Consider the following 21,151-nt stretch of genomic DNA (forward strand, 5'->3'; position numbering starts at 1 on the left):
AAGAAATACTTCTTAAATAAAGTTGAAATCTAGGAGATTCTGTTAAACTTTGGTTTATTTTTAGTAATGATATGTGTATGTGTGATATTATGCTGAAACACTAGACTACTGGTAGGATTAATTTCTGCCAAATGGATGATTCCATTAGCTTTCACTTGAGAGTGATTCTAAAATAACTTGACTCAGGCTTCTCTTTCAGAGTGTGCTATGTGCAACTTGGCAATCATTAACACACCTATCTCTTGGACTTTACACTATGTACATAAGAAGAGCTAGGAGTAGACACTGAAAATTCTGTCTATTCCTCTTTCTTCCTTACTTCTTTACTTCCTTCCTTCCTTCCTTTCTCTTGGGGGAGGCAGGTAGGGTGGGTAGGCCAGACCTAGAATTTTCAGTTTTAGATTCTTTGACAGACTGGAATGATTATTATAGAAGCCTTAGATTCTTCCACTTGTTTTTTATAATTTCATTTTCACAGTCAGGTCATTATACGCAATGCATATTTAAACAACAGAGGAACAAATGTTTTCTATTCATGACAGCTGGGTTTGGATTAGTGTACTTGCAGTACTCCTACAAATACACATTACTTCACCCAGCTCAGCTTGACCTTTGTGGAAATGCATTTATTTCCACTCAAACCCTTGAGTGTATATTTTGTTCTTCTCAAGATGGATGATTTTGTTTTCTTAAATGTCTCCACTCTCTCTGGCATCAGGAATCACTTGGCTGACAAAGCTCCATTGTGACGAGAACGTGATCTTTCCAGAGGGGCCCGTCTGTTATCTGTAGGACAAAGAGAAGAAGGGAACACACGGTGAGTTTTAGATTCTGACTATTGCACAGTGACAGGTCGAGAGAGGTTTTCAAACAGTCTTGAAAAATCACTTCAAATGCATATGGAAATAAGCTGCAAAGAGGCCGGATCTGAGGCATTTACACTGCAGCTGCCAGGCTGAGTTCAAGAGTTCTGCAATCAGCAAGAAATGATTTTTCTTGGTAAGCAGAGACAGAGTGATAAAAAAAAATGGAAGAATTCTCTCAAGCACAGACCCCTTGGAAATAAGCAGGTGACAACAAAATTCCCTGGTGAAGATGTTAAATTGAAAAGATCAATGTATAGTGCCTTTTGTTAAAAACCTCTTCAATCCCATGAATTTCCAATTTGTATGCTGTCTACCTCTAAAGGGCATCAATGTATGCAGAGTGGGGGGTAAAAGTTTCTTTTCTTTTCTTTCTTTCTTTTTTAAACAATGATTGCAATATATGGCAATCAAAACAGCTACTGAGTTTGCCTGCTTGTATGATGTAAACAAATTCAATACATTATATAGTCATTACGGGAATGAATAATGAATGGGAACTATTCTTGGTCCCATTCCCCTTACCCATCACAGGAAGAATAATCACTGTAGAGATGACTGTTGGCTCAAAGCTTGGAAAGCAAAGTTTAAAAGCATTGAAAGTTGCTGAAAATAGTTTTAGCTTTAATAGGGAGAAGGCTTACAGCTTTGCACTGTGATGATCACTACTATATTATTATCACCTCTGTTTTATGCTCAGCTTAAATGCAATTGATGTGGGTGAAAATCTCTTCCTGGCAAAAGCATAATATACTTAGATTCTCTATTTAGAATGAGACTCAGTCCCTAGAAATAATGACAACCACTAGCACTTACATAAATGCTAACACTTTACACTAGTTAATTTGCTAATTCACACAACATCCCCGGGAGGTAAGCCCATTTCATTCCATCCTATTATCTCTGCTTTAGTGATGAAGGTTACACAGCAAATCAATGGTATGATGGGAGATTATAATGCAAATTTAATGCCTAAATGTTAGGCCTGCTTTGTTTAGAAGTAGATGTTGGAGCCTCCCATGCTGCTATTCATTTCTTCCATAAGATGGTGATGGCCCATGAGCATATCTTGTCTCTCCATGGGGAGGCTGGACTGAGAAGTGCTGAGGTTTTGTCATGATGCCTTTCTGGGTTGTACTATCATCTCTTGACTGATTCCCGGTAGTCTGTGGTCAATACACAGCAAAACTTTCTTATAGCCATGACCTTGGCCTCATTAACACCACCTTGTGAGTGCACTGAGCAAACTAGTCACCAGTTTAAAGTGTCCTCAATGCTTCAGAATGCAATCATATTGCAGAAAGGTGAGAAAGCAAGAGGCTTTTTGTACTTGGAGATACATCTGAGTAATGGATTATCTGGGTATCCTTTTGAAGATACCATTAAAAAATCCATTATTTAATTTGTGATATGGATCATAATTCAACTAAAAATGTGAAGATAACATTCCTGGATAAAGGGCTTATTACTTAGATGACCCAGATTTGCTTACAGATTAGTTTGGGACTTCTTAGAAGACATTTAAAACTTAAGCTACAACCACATGGTTCCCATTGCATTGCAAGAATTAAAACTTGTGTTTTTCTCAGATACAAGAAGGATGGCAGCATTCCCACAGGGGTGTGCCAGCTCCATGAAAGAAGCTGGTGCACTGGGGATCCTACAAGCTGGGGTCAACAGGTGTCCATGCTTCCCTCCAGGAAGACTCTGGTTACCAGTACCTCCAAAATTCTAGCCGTACAGTATTAAATGATAGGATGTGATGATTCACACTAACTTGCATTTTTGTTTGAGCCAAAGCAAACTGTCTAAAGCATGTTAAAGCTTTTAGAAAGTGGCATGATCATTGGTTCAAGACCCAAACCTGGCTCTGTAGACGATAAAAAAAAAAAGAGAACTATTTTAGATTTTCTTTTTCTCTCCCTTTGATCTCTCCCTCATAGGAGCCTAACAGACTCCTAAATTAATAAGATAATTACAAGAAGAAGAAATTCTGTAAAGGCCACAACTTATATTTTTGAAATATCAACCTATAATCTTGTTTATGAAGAAAAAATCATTAACAATGACATTGTGGATCTGAATTTTTAAAAATTCACTTCCAGTTCCTTATATTTATTTTAAGCCTAATTTTGTCATAAAACATATATTTATACCATAAAGTTCTATGGATCAAGCCGTAAGTGGAATCAAATGCATCTCAAAAAGTGTGCATATGTTTGCATGTGTAAGCGTGTGTGCGCGCGCACACACACACACACACACACACACACACACTTTTCTGTATTTTCATATGCTTACATAGATTTTCCATCTGACTTTACAGCTAATGGCTAATAATCTAGCAATCACAACTTTTCATGCTCAATAGTGAGTTCATCTTTGAATAAGAGATTGAAATACCACCAAATGGATATTTGAAATGTAATTTTCATATTTATGGTATCCAATACTAATAATCATAAGGACATATAAGGACCTCATAAGTCAGCATCATATTTACAATAAAAGAGCAACTGCTACATATTATTGCTGTCAGAAGTAACAGGGTAATTGTGAAACTGATGATAGTTATTGTTTGGAAACAGGTGGAGGGAGGAGCTGATGTGCTATATGATTTGAGGGCTTGGTAAGACCTACTCAGGATCAATTTCATTTTCAAGTCTACCAGAATTTGGTAAGAAAACCCAAACTAATTCTCCTTATTTGTGAGAGACAAGGTTTTGAAATAAACTCTATGTGTAGGTGATGTTACTATAGACCTTGAAATTTTAGAGAGTGGTATTGAAGAGAAGGATATACTTTTTACAAAGACGCATGCTATGGAGGCAGATGGTCTTCAGGAAATCTACCAAATTTTTCACCAAAGGAGAACTTTAGCCCATGTAGTGTCACTAACATGGTTTTGTACCTTCTATTAGGCTACCCATGTTAAACTAATATCAAAAGTGTCCTTGTCATAAGAGGATGAAGTTCCATGCTTTCTCTAAGCAAAGGTATATGTGGCATTCATCTCTAAACGTTATTGAGTATTGTAGTAAGAAGGTTAAACACACTGTTGTATTTACTGTTCTAGAAACCACTCATATAATCATTTATTTAGTGACTATGTAAACAACAAATAATGCAAGGATATACATAAATGCCATTATGTTTTAGGTCTATACCTAAACCCATGTCAATAATTTTGTTGTTACTGTAAATGTCAAGTAAAATGACCAAAGACTAAAGACAGGTAAAACATAGCCAAAAACTAAGAGGACAAAAATCAGATTACAAGTTTCAGTTCTGCAGTATGCAACCTGGGGTGTGCAGTCAGTACCCTAATAAAGTGTATGCCCAGTGTAGGCATACTACATGAGATGGTCAAGTTGAGACTGAAACTATGATATTAAAAAAAAAGCCATGTCCACTACCTTTTCTTCTCTTAGTGTAATGTGCCTGTGTAGTCCTCTGAGAATAATGCCTTAAAAATATCTTCAGCTCAAACTAGACATGCAATGTGGTGTTCTATCCTTTCTATGAAAAAATTTTCTGTTATTAGATTTCTGACATATAATACTGAGAAATGATTTTAATGGCTATGTATTCATTTTATATTATGTAAATATATCATAATTTGCTAATCATTTCTCTTCTGAAGTGTATTTAAGTTGGTCCCAATATTTTGTTACTATAACAGTGTAGAAACAATGGAGAAATGACCATTCTTATAGTTACATCAATATGTATGCCATGTGTAGTAGAGGCATTACTAAGGTATGCAGAAGTAACCCCAAATTGTATCAGAGAATAGTTGCATTAATTTAATTCCAATTGGTAGTACATGATTTTGTCTGTCTTATCTCTTTGGGTAATAATCTTTTAAAATGTGCTAATATAAAAGTGAAAAATGACATGATTCATTCCTCTTGCATTTTTTTCAAATATTAGTGAGGTGGAACTTCTCATATATTACCATCCATTTATTTTCCCCTTACATGCTGGCCTTGTCCTTTGGATGCTTGTTATGCTGTTTGATTTTGTACATGATATACTTAAAATAGCAACTAACTAAAATATGAATTAGAAATATTTTTCTTTGTTATTTGCCTATTTTGTGTTGTGTATTTTTAGGATTGTATGGTTTCATTTTAGTTTTTTACTATTTTTATGTAACTAAACCTATCAAGATTTACATTTTGATATGTTCTTTTATTCTCAACTTTCTCTACTAGATATGTTCTAGTAGACATGTATCTAATATTCAGACATTTTATAAGCATTAAGTCATGATTCTTCACAGTGTTCAAAGTTTAATTATTTCATATTTAATTACTAAAATTATCTTCAACTTACATTGTTTCACAATGCCAAATAAATGTCCACACTACTTTGTTCTTTGTTTTATTTTTCTTTGCAAAAGACATAGGTTGTTCCATCACCATTTGGTGAATAATAATAATTTATATCCTTTTTATCATATTAAAAATATTGGAGTTTCTATTATTTTGTCATTGGTATTATTCTGATTTTTTATATAAATTCCTTCTCATTTCATTCATTCATAATAATTTCTCTTTCATCATCATCATTACTATTGTAATAAGTATTTGAAAGGCATGTTCTTCCTATCTAGTTCAAGTTGGTCTTGAATTATAATGCCCTGGCCTCTGTCTCTTTAATGCTAGAATTATGGATGTGAGAGTTATGGTATGTTTTAGTACCTGTAGGAGCTAGCCTTCATCATTTGTCTTTTCTTTTAAAACATACACTTTGGCTGGTAATATGGCTCAGTGGTAGGACACTTGGCTAGCATGTGAAAAGCTCTGGGTTTAATTACTAAAACCATCCCATTAAAATCCTCATGAGGCACAGTTCAGCAGTAGACATTATTTTATAATGATAAAGAACCTGAAAAACAACAGAACTCAATAAATATAACCAAAATGGATCCTAAGTTTACCCTAGAGATAACTCAGTATTTAACTGGGAGTGTACTGATGCTCAGGTCCATGTGTGTATCTGTGTCTATGTATCTGTGTATGGTTTCTGGATGGAACACAAGGCCTCATGAATGTAGGCAAGTGCTTTACCACTGACATATGATACCTCCTCAATCACTTTTAGGAATTTCCATGCTTCTCATTTTCTTGAAAATTGAACAAGGCCTTTCCCTGCACTGTCTTCTGATCAGTTTTTCTGACAGCTTGTCCACCTTTCTTTGGGAAATAGAGTAAAGTCCAGAAGTATCCAAAAGGACATCATCAATTATACATGATTTGTTGTCTTGTTGTTTTGCATTTGTCAAAAGTGTGAGTAACTGCAATTAAATGTATAGTTTTGTTACATATTGATAAAGTCTAGTGTTTCCAGTTTGTGTACCTCATGTTCTAATATTTTGTAATGTGCTTTAAATTTTGGGCATCTACCAGATATCAGTCACCACACTGTATTGAACAGCTTTATTCCAGTGGAACATTTATATTCAGGATGCTATGCAAATTATATTTCAGGAGCCAATCAATTACTTTTCTGCTCAACAATTAAAAAGTTCTAGTGCTACCTACTCGAATGTCAATGATATTACAGTGTTTTTGAAGCTTGAAACAGGCCACATTGTATAATCCATATTCTTCATTACATGCAAATAAATCCATGCAAAGAAAACAGGAACCTAGAATACTGTGGTAGTTCAGGTTGGCAGAAGAGTGCAAAGTTATTTTAACGATGATGGTAATGGAAAGCAATAATGTTAAAATAGTTCAGAGGCTACTGTGACTATAGACACACAACACCCATTAACTATAATTGGAGTTAAGCACATGTAATGATAACAAAATAAACCCATAAATGCCTTTCCAATTGTAAAATAAGCAAATATGTTCTGAGAAACAGAATGCTTTTGTGTGGAAAATATAGTATTCTAATTGAGATGCACAAATTATTTTCCCATTGATATTGCTGAAGTTATGACGATGGTAGTTTTTCTATGTTTAGGGGATATAGATCTGCTAGAGGTAACATCTGTACAAAAATGTATTTCCTTTTCTTAATGCCCAGCATTCGTTATGTTATTAAGGGAAAAGTCTCAATAGTTGCAATGTATTTATTAATTCAGGAGCTTGTTATCAGCATGAAACTCTGCTGTGCTAGGGGAAAAACAAATTATATTTTATAAAACTGCAGTACTGAGATTAAATCACCTTTCTATATTTCACTTTCTTTTTATCCTTCCTACCAGGTAGTAATTCTCCTCTCTATCTCCATTATGAACTTCGTAGTTTGCAAGCTACCAAGTCTGGCAGCAATATAAGGGTACATTATTAAGCAAACTCAATTATAGCAACTTAGGAAGATGGAAATACAAGATAAAAGTAAAATCACACAGTGCAATAATATTACTTTAAGGCATTAAAATTTAATCCATATTAATCTACAAATGTAGAATATATATGATAGATTCATCTTTCACAAACATGTTACTTTTATAACATGTATACTCAATTTGTTGGTATTTTAAATGGCTGCATTTACATAATTGATAACTTGATATTTCAAAGTATCTTAGAAAAATGTGGTGCAGATAAAAGATAATCAGTATACTATTCAGTATTTCAGCTGCCACTGACCTCGTTATTGATTATCTTTGGATTCAATGTCATAGCTAGTGAATAGATTTTATTAAAATGTCTTCAGCTTTGTACATTAGTCAAGCATTATATTTGCTTCTTAACTAGAGAATCAAATTTTCTATCTGTGAAGACGAGAGTCTAATGAGGACATCTGCATAAAAATATGAAAAATACAAGCAAAGTAAGAATATTAGAACAAACTAGCAAAAGTTTTAGAGGAAATTCTATATGTAAAACTCATGCTGGCAAGTAAATACTGGACATCTTGAAAAGTGTAACAGAGCTGATCAGGGTGTACATCATAGTATCTCATATGCAGCAGTTTCTTAAAAATCATTAATGAAGTCATCATCCAGTCACTAGCAATAATCAGGCACTGATCCTTGACTTCACCTTCAGCTATGCGGCTTACATAGAGGGCATACAACTTTGCCATGAATACAAGGAAAGACTTCTTTCTGTCCTTCCATCCAGCTACAAATTGTTACTGCATAAAATATCCACCTGGTGCATAACAGGTAACCTTATACATTACTAGGATGGGAAGGATAAATATACCAAGAGCAATAACATTAAATTAATTATGTGCTTCTTGTAGCATCAACTTCATTTTAAATGCAGTGCAGGCTCCCAGTAGAGAAAAATCATATCTCTTGAATGCAAGAATTAGAGGTCAGGCAACATTTTACCCTCATTAGTACTTAGAAGATAGGTGGGATTTAAACAAAAACAATTAGAAAGGTATTGGTTAATTTCTGATTAATAAAAAGTGAGTTTAATTTTTTTTTATTGTGGACCATTCAGTTATGCCAATTTTTCTATTGGGAGGTACAAAAAGGGAGTGGATATAGAAAAGGAAAATCAGAATAACTACACATCTTAACTTGCTTTTCCACAACGAAAAGAATAAAATGACATAATGTAAGGAAAGGATCTGCTTATACTTGTAGCTATTGTATTTGGTAGCTATTTTCATAAGGATGTTATTTTAATATAAATTCTGTTTCTTAAAAACAATTTTCAAGTATTTATACATAGGGCTGCTGTTCTACCGCAGGAGGGTGGGGAAGATCTGCAGAAATGTGGCTTTCTGAAGTCCTCTGGAGAAGTCGTTGAAGCCTACATAGCAATATTGAGAGTGACAGTACAAGGGATGATCAAGGCAAAGATTACAATGACCTGGGCCAGAGTGCTTGGCAGGATGAGAGAATGAGTATCCATTTGGCTTAGTGCTGAATAAACTAGCTGCTAAATGTCACTGGGGATCCAGGGTCAACTCATTACTATCACCTGTCATCTGTGTGACTTTTTATTCCATGGGTGGCATAGATCCCTGTGACTAAGAATATTTGCCATTAGCCATTTCTCTAACTTTGATCATATGATGGACAATGCACTGTCATTCTCCATGGCAGTTGTTTGTGATCTGCCTGAGGTTTACTGCTGATATGCTGACCTAGAATACACTCACCTGTCATCTGTTTTTGTTTCAGAATCACTCTAAAGCTATACATCTAGTGTTATTGTTTCTAACATGTGAAATCTAGCTTTTGGGTTTGGATTCTCTATTTCTAGATGACAATGGAGGTTTGGTAGTACTCAGCCCTCCTCTCTGGCTTAAACAGCTCCTGTGTGGGAGATGTGGAAGGAAATAAAATAACCCAGTTTCAATATTAAGGCAGAAATGCCAGCCCTTTCTCCTATACAATATGCCCACCTTCAAAAAGATCATATCACAGTAACAAAGCATTGCCTATGATTTTGAGAAGATGCTTAAACTACAGTTTACAATGCAAGAGCCTATAAACAGGTGTTCACATCACTAATGATCCCCATGCTAGCCTGTGCTTAATTACTTAACCAGTTGTGTGGACAAAGGCAACCTGTGTGGTTAATATTACAGACACTTTAGCAGCTGTCAGTGCCATTGTTTTTAAAATATAAACTGTCCCTTACGGTAGAAGCAAGTCAGCAGTTGTTTTAAATATGAACAATTAAGAGAGTTATCACACAGCTTCTCAATTTCATACTCACAAGTGTCTGAAAATCCTTTATAATTTTAGTGTCTAATACAGCCCATGTACAACCTGAACATTAGGCCAAGACTAAGTGAATAGACATGGCTATGAACAGTTTACATTTTGTGGAAGAAGCCTCAATGAATCATTTTATGTCTTCTGGAACAGTGCTAGTCATTATCTGATCAATAAAAAGTGAAAACACAAAAGGCTGTTCTTTCAGATGCTTTCTAAGATGCTGTTTATATTCAGTATAGCTTATAGGTAATCATGAGATTCAATACAGCATGCAAATTATATGTACTGGCATATTCTGCAGCCAGGCTAATATTATATAGATGCATACACACTAGAGACAAAGAAGTCCACATTTTAAAATGAGGAAGATATATAGCTAAGGAATATGTCATATTCCTAGTAGTGAAAACATACAATGTATAACTCTAAAGTTTTTGAAGGAACATATACCAATAAAATTATCAATAACCTCTAAATAGTGGGATCATGATTTTTCATTTAGGTATTGGAGGGAACCAAATACCCAAACCATGATTTTTCTTTTATATATTTTTCCCTAATGCATGATATTTTTATATGAAACATAAATAACTTGTTAAGTTAGGGGTAAAACCTAGATAGGATGTTAAAGGTGCAAATCATATACTATTTTTAACTTTTAAAGAACAGAAGCCGGACAGTGTGCAAGTGAGAGCATTTATGGTCCTCTTTGCCACCATGGAAATAATAATACTAACTATCTACTTAACAGGATAGTTACAATGACTAAATAATGGCAATGGACCATGATGGCACCTGATAGAAAATAAAAGCTTAGTGTCTTTCATACATGCCATTATAAGAGTCAAATTTCAAAGATTTCAGTGGACAGATTTTACACATTTGGAAGTCTAGACAGACTAATTACAGCATCATGGCAATTTTTAGTCACTTTTGAGACAATGAGAAAGTTTGCAAATAGATGTTTATAAAAAAAATCCTTTTCATATTAGCCCATAAAACAGAGACATAATAAAGATCAGACAGGAAATAAAAATTTACCAAAGTTCTGACTTTTTATTAATTTCATAAGTCATCACAGGCTAGTATATTTTATGCCCTTGGGAAGCAATGAAAATCTTTTATACTCTATATTTATTTTTCTTATTGTCATCCAGTGTGTATAGAAATGTTGCCAGACTGCTTTCTATTACTTCTCTGCTTTAGGATTCCAGTTGTCTGGACAGGTTTGTCCCTAAGGGTGGGAAGAAATTATTTCTCGAGATTCCAGCATGCTTTAAGTGATACATCTAGTAAAAATGGTCACTCATTTTCTTCCTTCCTAGGACAGCAGTTTTATTAGGTAACCTACTGACTGTTAATTTGCTTTCTTGAGTAGTCTAATCACTGTAAAAAGTATGGGGTGGGTAGGCTTGTTTTATTAGCATATTCTGTTCCATGTTGTGCATTACTCTTGCACAGAATTTATTTCAATTAAACTTTCTTAAGAGTGACTATGTGCCTTGCATTGTGCTACAATGATAGAGCAATAAATGTGACAATGTCTTATTTTGGCTAATTTTAAAATTTAGCTTGACAGAGATGTGTTAAGGCTTCCTCTCTACCCTGCTACATAGTTCTCAAGGAGTTGGGTTGACAACTCAAAGACTATATTGGATCTGGATATTAAAACAAAAGACAACCTTCTTCCTAAAGATATTTTTCACTCAACTAGGGTAGCATAGAGGGATAATGAGAATCCAGTGACAGCATGGCCAAAATTAAGTTCTACTATTTAGGAACACAGATAAAATCTTGGGAGAGAGAGGCACAATTTGAAGGAATTTCAAGAGTAGTTAATATTTTAATTGCTTGAAAAAGGTAAGGCTGAACTGACTGGGAGGAAATTTGTTTTCTAAGTGGGAGATATTGTGTTGAAGAGAAAAATCAGTATTTATATATAAGAAGGCCAGTAGTGATGAAAAACAATTCATTATGGCCAGATGACTGATGAACCTATGACCACTTTTAAGGCTCTTGAATTTCAGATATGCAATAGGGAGGAAATTGTAATATGTAGTGTTATTTGATGATTATATGGTAGATTAATTTAAGAGAGAACAAATAAGAATTATGGATTAACTGGACATGTCAGATAAAGGAATAAATGATAACCTGAAATTTTCTAGTATTATACATATGTGAGAATGGTTGCTCCATCACCTAAGATAGGACTTGAAGAGGGAGGAAGTGATTTCAAGGAAAAGGTGATGAGTTCAGTTTGGTATTCATCAAGGTGGAGATCTTTTCAAAACATGTAGGCAGAGATGACCAGCAGGCTATTAAGTACCACAAGACTGAAGTACAGGAGAGAGACTCTGCCATTGTTAAGCACAATTTGGGAAAGTACACAGACTGAGATTCGTGGTTTACTGATCAGATTCTGGAAAGTGCTGATAATTAAGAGATGAACTCAGGAAGAGGAACCCTTGAAGTACATAGACAGTAAATATTCAGAGATGCACAAAAAGTAAGTGCACATTCCACAAAGCAAGGGAGCTGATTTTGAAAACTGGTACCAGCAATAACACCATATACTGTAGAAACATGCAATAAAATAAAGACAGAAAACTATCATATTTAAAAATATGGAAGTGATTAGAGACCTTAATGAGAGCAACTTCAGTGAAATAATGTGAGCAGAAGTCAGACTTCAGAAGGTTGAGGAACAAGTGAAGGCAGTAAATATAACTTACACTTATATTTTTCATGACCATGAAAGAGGTGCTATTTTCTTAGAACAAAATCAGTTACTTCAGGTCAGTGTGCCTGACATGTCCAATACCATTTTCAGGTGGAAATTAATGTGTGTGTGTGTGTGTGTGTGTGTGTGTGTGTGTGTGTGTGTGTGTGTGTGTGTGTATGTTATGTGTATGTGTATATGTATATATATCCTCCTTCCACACTAGCTGCCATTGATTGCACCATGGTGGACATGGAGGGGCAGTTAATTCATAGATTGCCTAGTAAGCAACACATGGCATTGTAAGTGATAACAAGGTAATGCTTAACTTTGTAGTAAGCCATTTTAACATAAATAGAAGAGAATGAACAGACACACATGGGAAGAAGTGAAGCCTATTTTATTTCTTAAGGTGTCCAGAGTGTTTTTCTGTTGCAAAATAGTCCAATATGAAAAAAATATCAATAATAATAGATACTCCAGGTCTGATAGCTAATGTTATTTAAAAAAATAGTCAGTGATAGCCACTATGCTCTTATTTTCCAAAGGCAAGTACATTTAAAATTGCTTGTTTCCATTTATAAGGTATAGGAAAAACTATCAGCATAGGTATATCTTATAGTATCATGTTGTAAGTAGTGAATTGACAATATCAAGTCTTTTTATACATGTATTTGCTTTTGCACTGCCTGAGGTATCTCAAGGTATGATACTATTTCGCCTAACAGTGTAGACAAATTGCACATGAGAACATGTGACATAGAAATCAGCACCATGATCAGAATGAGAACCAATAATGACTGTGAATGAGAGCAATAATGATTGTGACTGACTTTCAACTGTTTATTCTTTATGAACTGAGTGGAAAATACACATTGAATAATTCTCCAGTCCCTTACTCAAACAAAAATGGATTAGAGTTATGCAGATTTTAGTACTAATCTAGTCTCCATATGAATAATCCAATTTTACAAAGATTTTCAGTAGATACACTTATTTAAATCACAATTTGAAAGTTTCTCTCTACTAGTTTCCTTTCAATAATGGACTCTGGTCATCTCAAATTCTGTCACAAAGCTTTGAATTTACAATGTGGAATTCTGCCCAGCCCATTTATACCACACAGATTTGCTATATACATATCAGTGAAGTAGAAATATATAGCTAGATCAGAACCCACATATTTCTAGTATTAAGCTTAGCATCTATGGACCAGAAAAACAATGTTGGTTTTATTTTTGTCAGTTGTGTATGAAGGAATTCACATTTCTTTTAGTATATGTTGTCACTGAAATAGCCATATATTATAAAGGACTTTACACCAATTATTGCAGCCACTAAAAATAGTGTATTGGCCAGATTAATCACTGCAGTGAGGTTTCCCACCCTTCAAGTCATCTTCTAACCTGCCTTTGTAAGCAGTGTTCTCAAAGAGACAGTACTCCCCAGCTCAAAAGGCCATAGTGGATTTGAAATAAGACTAACATGGCTCAACCTTAATTTGAAGTGGTTAAAAAATGACAAAACTGAAAAGGAAATTGTTACAAGTTCACTTTCAGAAGGACTTCAGAGTGATCACATATTAAAATTCATTGTAAGATAAAACACATGAGGATAAAAGTGAACAGATTCACACTAAAGGAAGTAGCTCTGGGAGATTAGAATATATGTGTGACATATTTGGCTCTAAATTCTGTGGCAGCAAAAATGTCAAGGAGAAATTTGGAAAGTATGCATTTAGTGGATTCTTTTTGTTTGTTCACAAATCCCATTCCACCCAATCTGATTCTTCCCAAATCTTGACTATCTCCATTGAATCTAGCTAGGTTTGCATTCATAATTTTTCTATGAAAATAGATAAAAGTCCATATATTAGACTTTTATGCATGCATTATGCTGTCTATTAAAACTACCAATCCTTTATAACCAAAATAGAATGTAATCTTCCTGAAACCTTAGCCTTCATTTATGTTTCTTTCCTCTTGGCTCTAATACACGAATGTGCCATGGGCCCTACAATTCAGCTTTTAATTTATAGGAAGCTTCCTAGTCCTCACTATCATTTTCTGTACAACCTTTAGGAGAAGACTACATTGGGATAGACCAGAATACATCTCTACTACCCCTTGATGAGCTCTCTCATTACACAGTGGGCATGAATTAAATGCACATTGATACTTTTTGTTAGTAAAAATTTTATGAGCATTTATAGATGCATAAATATGTCACTTGCTCTCATAAATACATATTTGTTTGGGACAATAAATACTTTACAAATGTTATATTGTTTAATAGAGACTCTTACTGTGAGTCTAATTGTGAACTGTTCTAGAGATAGCCTTGCATTTTTAGGACAACTGAGAGAAAAGGATAATATGTATGGTTAAGTTGTGAAGTAGTGCATGAAATGACATTTAGCGGCCTGGAGTGTTCCAATGTTGACTACATAAAAAGAGACAATGAATTGAAGTGTAAGAGACTTCCTTGAAAGGCTCTCTCCTGACCAACCACATTACAGTCTCATTTTGGAGTTGCTCTATTTTATCCTATTCTGGATACTAGTCACAAAGAACCATAGATATACATATCAAAATCTCAAGACCAAGGCAAAATTTGTACACACTGCTTCTAACCGATTCTGTCAGGATTACTGAACTACTTTTGGAAAGATGCTTCGGTAGCAAGCACATTCTTATGGATTAGAAAAAAAGAATAAGTGATCTAGGGGGAAATCCCACTTTTCCCACAAGTATAACATGTAAAATAAAAGGAAATCCACAAATAGAGTATGATTCTACTAAAATACATGGTATTTTCTACAATGGTTGCATTTACAAATAGGCTTACCTTGAACCCATAATAAACTCCTACAATAGTTTTCTTTTTTCCTTGACTGCACTGTAGTTCATACCTTTAACAATTAATCCTGTCACAAAACTCTCTTCCTTCAGCTTGTATATCATTACTGCTGCTTTAACTTCAAACTACCCCTTTGATTGATCTACTGTTCTTGTCTTCTTTCCTATGTATAACTGATCTTGTAGGTTTTATTCTTTGTCCTTTCCCATACTATTCTATGTATTTTCCATGAGCTACTTTTCATGGATATATCCATCTATGTGTAAAACTTAAACTATTATTCCTCCTGTATGGTAATGGCTCTAAATTCTGCATTTCCTAGGCTCTAAGTTATACCTTCAATCATCTTTCAATATTTCTCCTGATTGTAATAAAACTATCTTCTATTCAATAGGCAAACTAGACTGATTTCCCCTTTCCCATTTGATTTCCCCCTTTTCATGATTCCTTACTTTGAGCATTTGGACTGTGTTATTTGTTGAATTTTTTTCTCCTTAAAATTCATATCTTTTTAGTATGTAACTACTTGTATATAAGAATGAAATGACTTTATTTTGAGATGAGGTAGGCAAAATAAATGGAGATATTAGTTTGAGTATGACGTATCCTCAGTTTTCAGGAGGCAAAGGGAGGAGCATAAGGAGATCTAGTCTAGCCTAGGTTACATAGTAAGTTTGAAGCTAGATGTGGCTATAAGAGAAGGCCAGCAATGTCTTCATAGTAAATCCGTGTCTCGTGACACTTAATACCTTATAATTCATATAATTACAACAAGGAACAAGTTAGAAAGAAACATACATTAAGAGAGAGAGAGAGTAACATTTGAAGATGAAGAAAAGAAACAGTTCAATATTTCTATCCTTAAAACGACCAGGAACTAGGTAGGAGATAGGTCTATACAGGTCTATAGTCTAGACTAGGTCCTTTTTTTTTTTTTTTTTTTTTTTTCTTTTTTTTTTTTTTTTTTTGTTCTTTTTGTTTGTTTTAATTTTGTTTGTTTGTTTTTTGGCTTTTTTTTCTTTTGAAACAGGGTTCCTCTGTAGCTTTGGAGCCTGTCCTAGAACTAGCTCTGTAGAGCAGGCTAGCCTCAAACTCATACAGGTTAACCTGTCTTCGCATCCCAAATGCTGGGATTAAAGGCATGTGCCACCCCTACCCTGCAGTTCTTTTCTTGATGCCTTCTGAGGAATCATGGCCAATTTCATACCTTGAACCCAGTTTTTCAGTATCCATAGCTAAAATATGGTACATTCTTATTATTTATGGCACATGGTTTGAGGGACTATGCTGTAATAGTCCTAGAAAACTAACATAGCCATTCTATACCAACACATAAAATCAGTAATCACAGATTTCTGTTTCTACTCAGCAAATCATTTACTTGTAATTACTTCATCATTTTCTTTTTGGGACAAGATGTTAGGCCTTGAAGTCATACTTTACCTTCCTAAGCCTCCTAAGTGCTGGAATTATATACCATTTCTAGCTCCTGACACATTGTTTGATCTGTTTCCTCATTATCATGTCTATTAAGCTACTCCATGACAGGTTTTCAATCTCCTCTTATCTACAGTTCTTTTTTTAAAATAAAAGTATTTATTATTATTATTGTGTGTGTATGTACACACAAGCATTGCCACAGTGCATGAGTGGAATATGAAGAACTTTCAGGAGTTGGTTCTCTACTCCTACTATGTGCTCCAGTTATCACGCTTGTATGAAAAATCCTTTTACTCACTGAGCCAGCTTTGGTCACTATTGCCTACATTCTTAGACAAGACTTTTTGACATCTTTCACGCCTTTGGTCTCATCCTCATTCAATCTTATGTTAGAAAATATTCATTCTATGAGGGCACATCTGATCACATTACTGTAAGTTACATCCTGAAATGGCTCCTCACAATATCTACTTGACTTCCTAGTTTTTATATCTATATTCCAGCAATGCTAAGCATTTGGCTCTTCCTTGAATATATTATGTATCCTACTACCTGCCTATTTATTGGATCATGCTTCTTCTTTTCATTTCTTTCCATTTTTTACCCAAGAAATTCTGGCTTATTATAAAGACTTGGCTTGAGTTTTATACCATGATTGTCCCTGTCTAATTCCTGCCCCTTTCATTACAAACTGTACAAAAGCAGGGGCTTTCATTTTTCCTGTTTTACTGGTACTAGACTATTGTAGGCAATGGAAATTATATATAAATAAATACACAAGTGAACATATTCCTTTGTTTCTGCCCAGAGAAAGCAAAAATATTATAGAGTACAACATTCATTTGAATAGTTAAATTTGTATGTGTCTGTACCCATGCATGTTTTTGTGGCATGAAAAGTATTCATTCGTTAAGTCATTTCAGCTTCAATTGCCTTCCTGGTAAAGAGAGAAAGTCATATCTGTCTTTCATAGTTGTCCAAGAAACACTGCACTTCTTCTAAATATTCTGTTGTGGTTTGAAGCCTTCAATATAAGGTCTTTTGGAAGTCAATTAGTTCAAATGGTCATTATAGGGCAGAATTAAATAAATCCATCTCTCCATTATTTAGTTTTTTTTTTTTTTTTTTTTTTTGGTCTGTCTACTCTTCTTAGTTATCTTGTAGGAGCATCACAGGCAGTGATTTTGTTCTTCCTGTGCTGTAGTGACACAGATATGAAACACTGCCTTTCTACAGAATGCCTAATTGCTACTTTCTTCCTCAGTAACAGAAACCCTACTTGATCGCATTCTATTTTATGGACAGAAGGAGTTAAGTGATCCTCATTTTCTAATAGGTTGTTGAGGATAACAAACCTTTCTTTCCCCCTGCCTCCCAACACTTCAGTCATTCCATGTTTCTTGTAGTGCTTGAAATCATCTTTATTATATACAGTTGGGAAGAAAATCGTGCCTATGAAAGCAAATATCCGTCTTCTGGCTCCCCCCCCACACACACTAGTTAACACATCACCACAAGAAAACATACTGCCAAGAAAAATCAGTGCTTCAGTGCTTTCTTGTGAAAACAGTAGCAAGTCCCTTCGGAACACAACATTGAAACTGTTTCACTAAGCCTTTAATGTGAATTTGCTCAATGGGAATGTGCATACAGGTGTACAACAATTATTAGATTTGATATCTGAATGAGCTCAGGTTCCCATTAGAGCTTGACTGCTTCAATGACCCCATTATTTTGCTTCCACTGCTACCCGAACTGATCAACTTAATTATTATGACTAACGAAACATTTAGGACATGAATTTCTGATTTGTTTTGAACCATGTGGGACATCTAAAAGTGCTTCACTTATAAGAATCATAATATAGAAACAACTATGAGGATATGTCAGAAACTGGGATGTAGAGCAGAGCCATGATCCATGCTGGGCACACAAATCCTCTACTTTCCTGGAATGGCTCTTCTGCTTACATTTCTCCATGGTACCAGTTATGTCTTGGTGATGACTCTTGTTCCTGGAATATTCAATGATAAAAGCAATATGGCTATGGTCAGAGGCAGGGAGGAGATGGAAGTTAAATCTTGTATTCTCTATTCATAAAAAAACATTCTAATGCTTAATGTTGCTAATATTCAGGACACATAAAATGATTTGCAGAGCTAGCCAATCACAGACATTCTTTTGTAATGATAAAAAAGAGAAGTCAGAAAGTGGGACCAATTTCAGAGTTGATGTGTTAGGAACGCAATCTCTTAGTAGTTGAATGTAACGGTCTAATTACAGTTTTTAATGTAAAGCATCATAGCCTTTAAATATTGGGTTTAAGTACTAAGTATAAGCAATAAGTTATATCAGCAATTTTATGTCTCTGGCATAAACAACATCATCAGGAGAGAAATAAGTCATAGTTGATTCATAATTGGTCTCTTTCAAAGCAGTTCCAACATTTCCTATTAGTTTAGTTTTCATTGATGGCTCTTAAAAAGCTTCATGTTTACCTAGAGAAAAGAAATCATTAAAGTGTCACTGGTCCCACAAGTTTTACAGATGCTAGTTTACCTCTCATCAGTGAAAGCGTGTGTCTTTTAAACAAATGAAACTGACATCAAAATGGACCCCCTTGCCCCTTGCATCCTTTCACTAATGATATGGTAAGGGCGGCTGAGCCTGCAATAAACGTGTTTTTGTCCATTCATATTCTCGTTACTTTTCAGCCTAATTGGACTCCTTAAAAATAATAATTAAATAAATAAACAAGGAAGGGAGTCACAAGAGAGTAGCACAAGTTCCTGCTTGCAGGCACTCCCTGGCATCAGCCTTCACTTCACACTTGTGCTCAAAGTACCTGATTTGACAAAGCACACAGAAAAGTCAGAGACAGTCTCTTTATCCTCTCTCCCAAACTGTCTGACAGGAGTCAATAATGATTCTTGAACACAATCTAACCATCAGAGATGAAAGTGTGAGGAGAAACTTTCAAGCTATTCCTTACAATCTTTTATTAAAGAAGGGTATAAAAATACATTTGCCTTCATGGGGCAACTTTCCTCCTCCGGTTCAACTTAATCCATTTTAATACTTGGCAGTTTAAATAACAGAAGTTATAGGCTGCCATACACAGACGATTGGCATGTCACATGAAAGCAATGAATTCAGAGGCAGAAGCAAAACCAGAAAGACCTGAAAGAAAAGAAGCCCTTCTTCTATATAAAAGGATTTCTTTAATAGCAGTGTGGGAAAAATTTCTCTGTGCTTGTGTCCTTGTATTGTTTCACAGAAAGCAGCTATCACATCCCATATCCCAACTCTACATGTACCAATGCACTGTCAGAAGCCAACAACTCTTCCCCTAATGTTGCAATTCTCATCTACTCCACTTTTAATGCACTTGAAACAAGTTTAAGTATTGTATAATAACAGGGATTTGATATAAAATTTTATGTCCCATTATTACCTGTGTTCTAGTACTGTTACCATATTTTAAACTTGTGCATAATGGTCATTTAGGCTCAATGTGGGTGTTTTAAAACATATTTATTTAGAAGTTGAGAAATGGATGGCTCAGGGTGTGGTGCTCTTTCAGAGGACTGGAGCAGGGCTCTCAGAACCCATGTGAGTGGTTTTACAATCATCTGATGACTGCAGCTTCTGGCCTCCATGGACACTATATGAACATGTGTGCACATGCACATGCATAATAAAGGAAGACTGAGTTGGGGGGGAGGATACAAAAGGAGAGCAAGAAAAGATATACCTTAATAGAGTGAGCCATTATAGGTTTAAAGAGAAATCTGGCACTAGGGAAATGTCCAAAGATCTACAAGAATGACCCCAACTAACTAGGCAATAGTGGAGAGGCTACCTTAAATGCATTTCTCCTATAATCAGATTTATTACTACCTTAAATGCCACCCTAGAGCCTTCACCTAGTAGCTAGTGGAAGCAGAAGCAGACACCCACAGATAAGCACTGAGCCTAGCTCCTGGAATCCAGTTGTAGAGAGCGAGGAATGATGAGCAAAGGGGTCAAGACCATGCTATGGAAACCTACAGAAACAGCTGACCTCAGCAAGTTGGAGCTCAAGGACTCCAATCTCACAGCTATAGAATCTGCATAAGACCAAATCAGGCCTTCTGAATGTTGGTGTCAGTTAGGAGGCCTAGGCAGTCTATGGGACCTCTGCCAGTGGAACCAGTATTTATCATTAGTGCACTAATGGCCTTTGGGAGCCCATTCCCTATGGATGGATACTCTCTTGGCCAAGATACACGGGGGAGGGCCTAGGCCCTGCACCAAATGCTGTGTCCTACCGTGATGATCACTCATGGGAGGCCTCAACCTCCCTGAGGAGTGGATGGGAGATGGAATGGGGGGATGGTGGGGGAAATGGGAGGATAGGAGGTACACAAAAATTAACTCCCTACATACCTGTCCCATGTACTAACTTTGATAGAAATAATGATATCTATATTCTTAGAAGACCAATAATAAATACATCTCCTTTAGGCCAATTTTAAATATTTTCTTTGGAAGATATATAGATAAAAAAATCAATAATAATTAGCAAGTAGATGTTAATACATAAAGTACATTCCTATTGAGTTATGAGATGTTGTT

General features: G+C 35.2%; 1 protein-coding gene across 1 annotated transcript in view; it reads right to left on the bottom strand.

Moving 5' to 3' along the window:
* Positions 1 to 372: 372 nt before the first annotated feature.
* Diaph2 (diaphanous related formin 2) overlaps positions 373 to 21,151 on the bottom strand; it is a gene marked incomplete at its 5' end in the record, with an annotated part of 564,399 nt that continues 543,620 nt past the window's right edge. The window contains one exon of the mRNA XM_051179135.1: positions 373 to 786. Coding sequence (XP_051035092.1) covers positions 722 to 786 — 65 coding nt within the window. The remainder of the gene's footprint in view (positions 787 to 21,151) is intronic.

Source organism: Phodopus roborovskii, unplaced genomic scaffold (assembly GCF_943737965.1).
Source record: "Phodopus roborovskii unplaced genomic scaffold, PHOROB, whole genome shotgun sequence".
Classification (NCBI taxonomy): domain Eukaryota; kingdom Metazoa; phylum Chordata; class Mammalia; order Rodentia; family Cricetidae; genus Phodopus; species Phodopus roborovskii.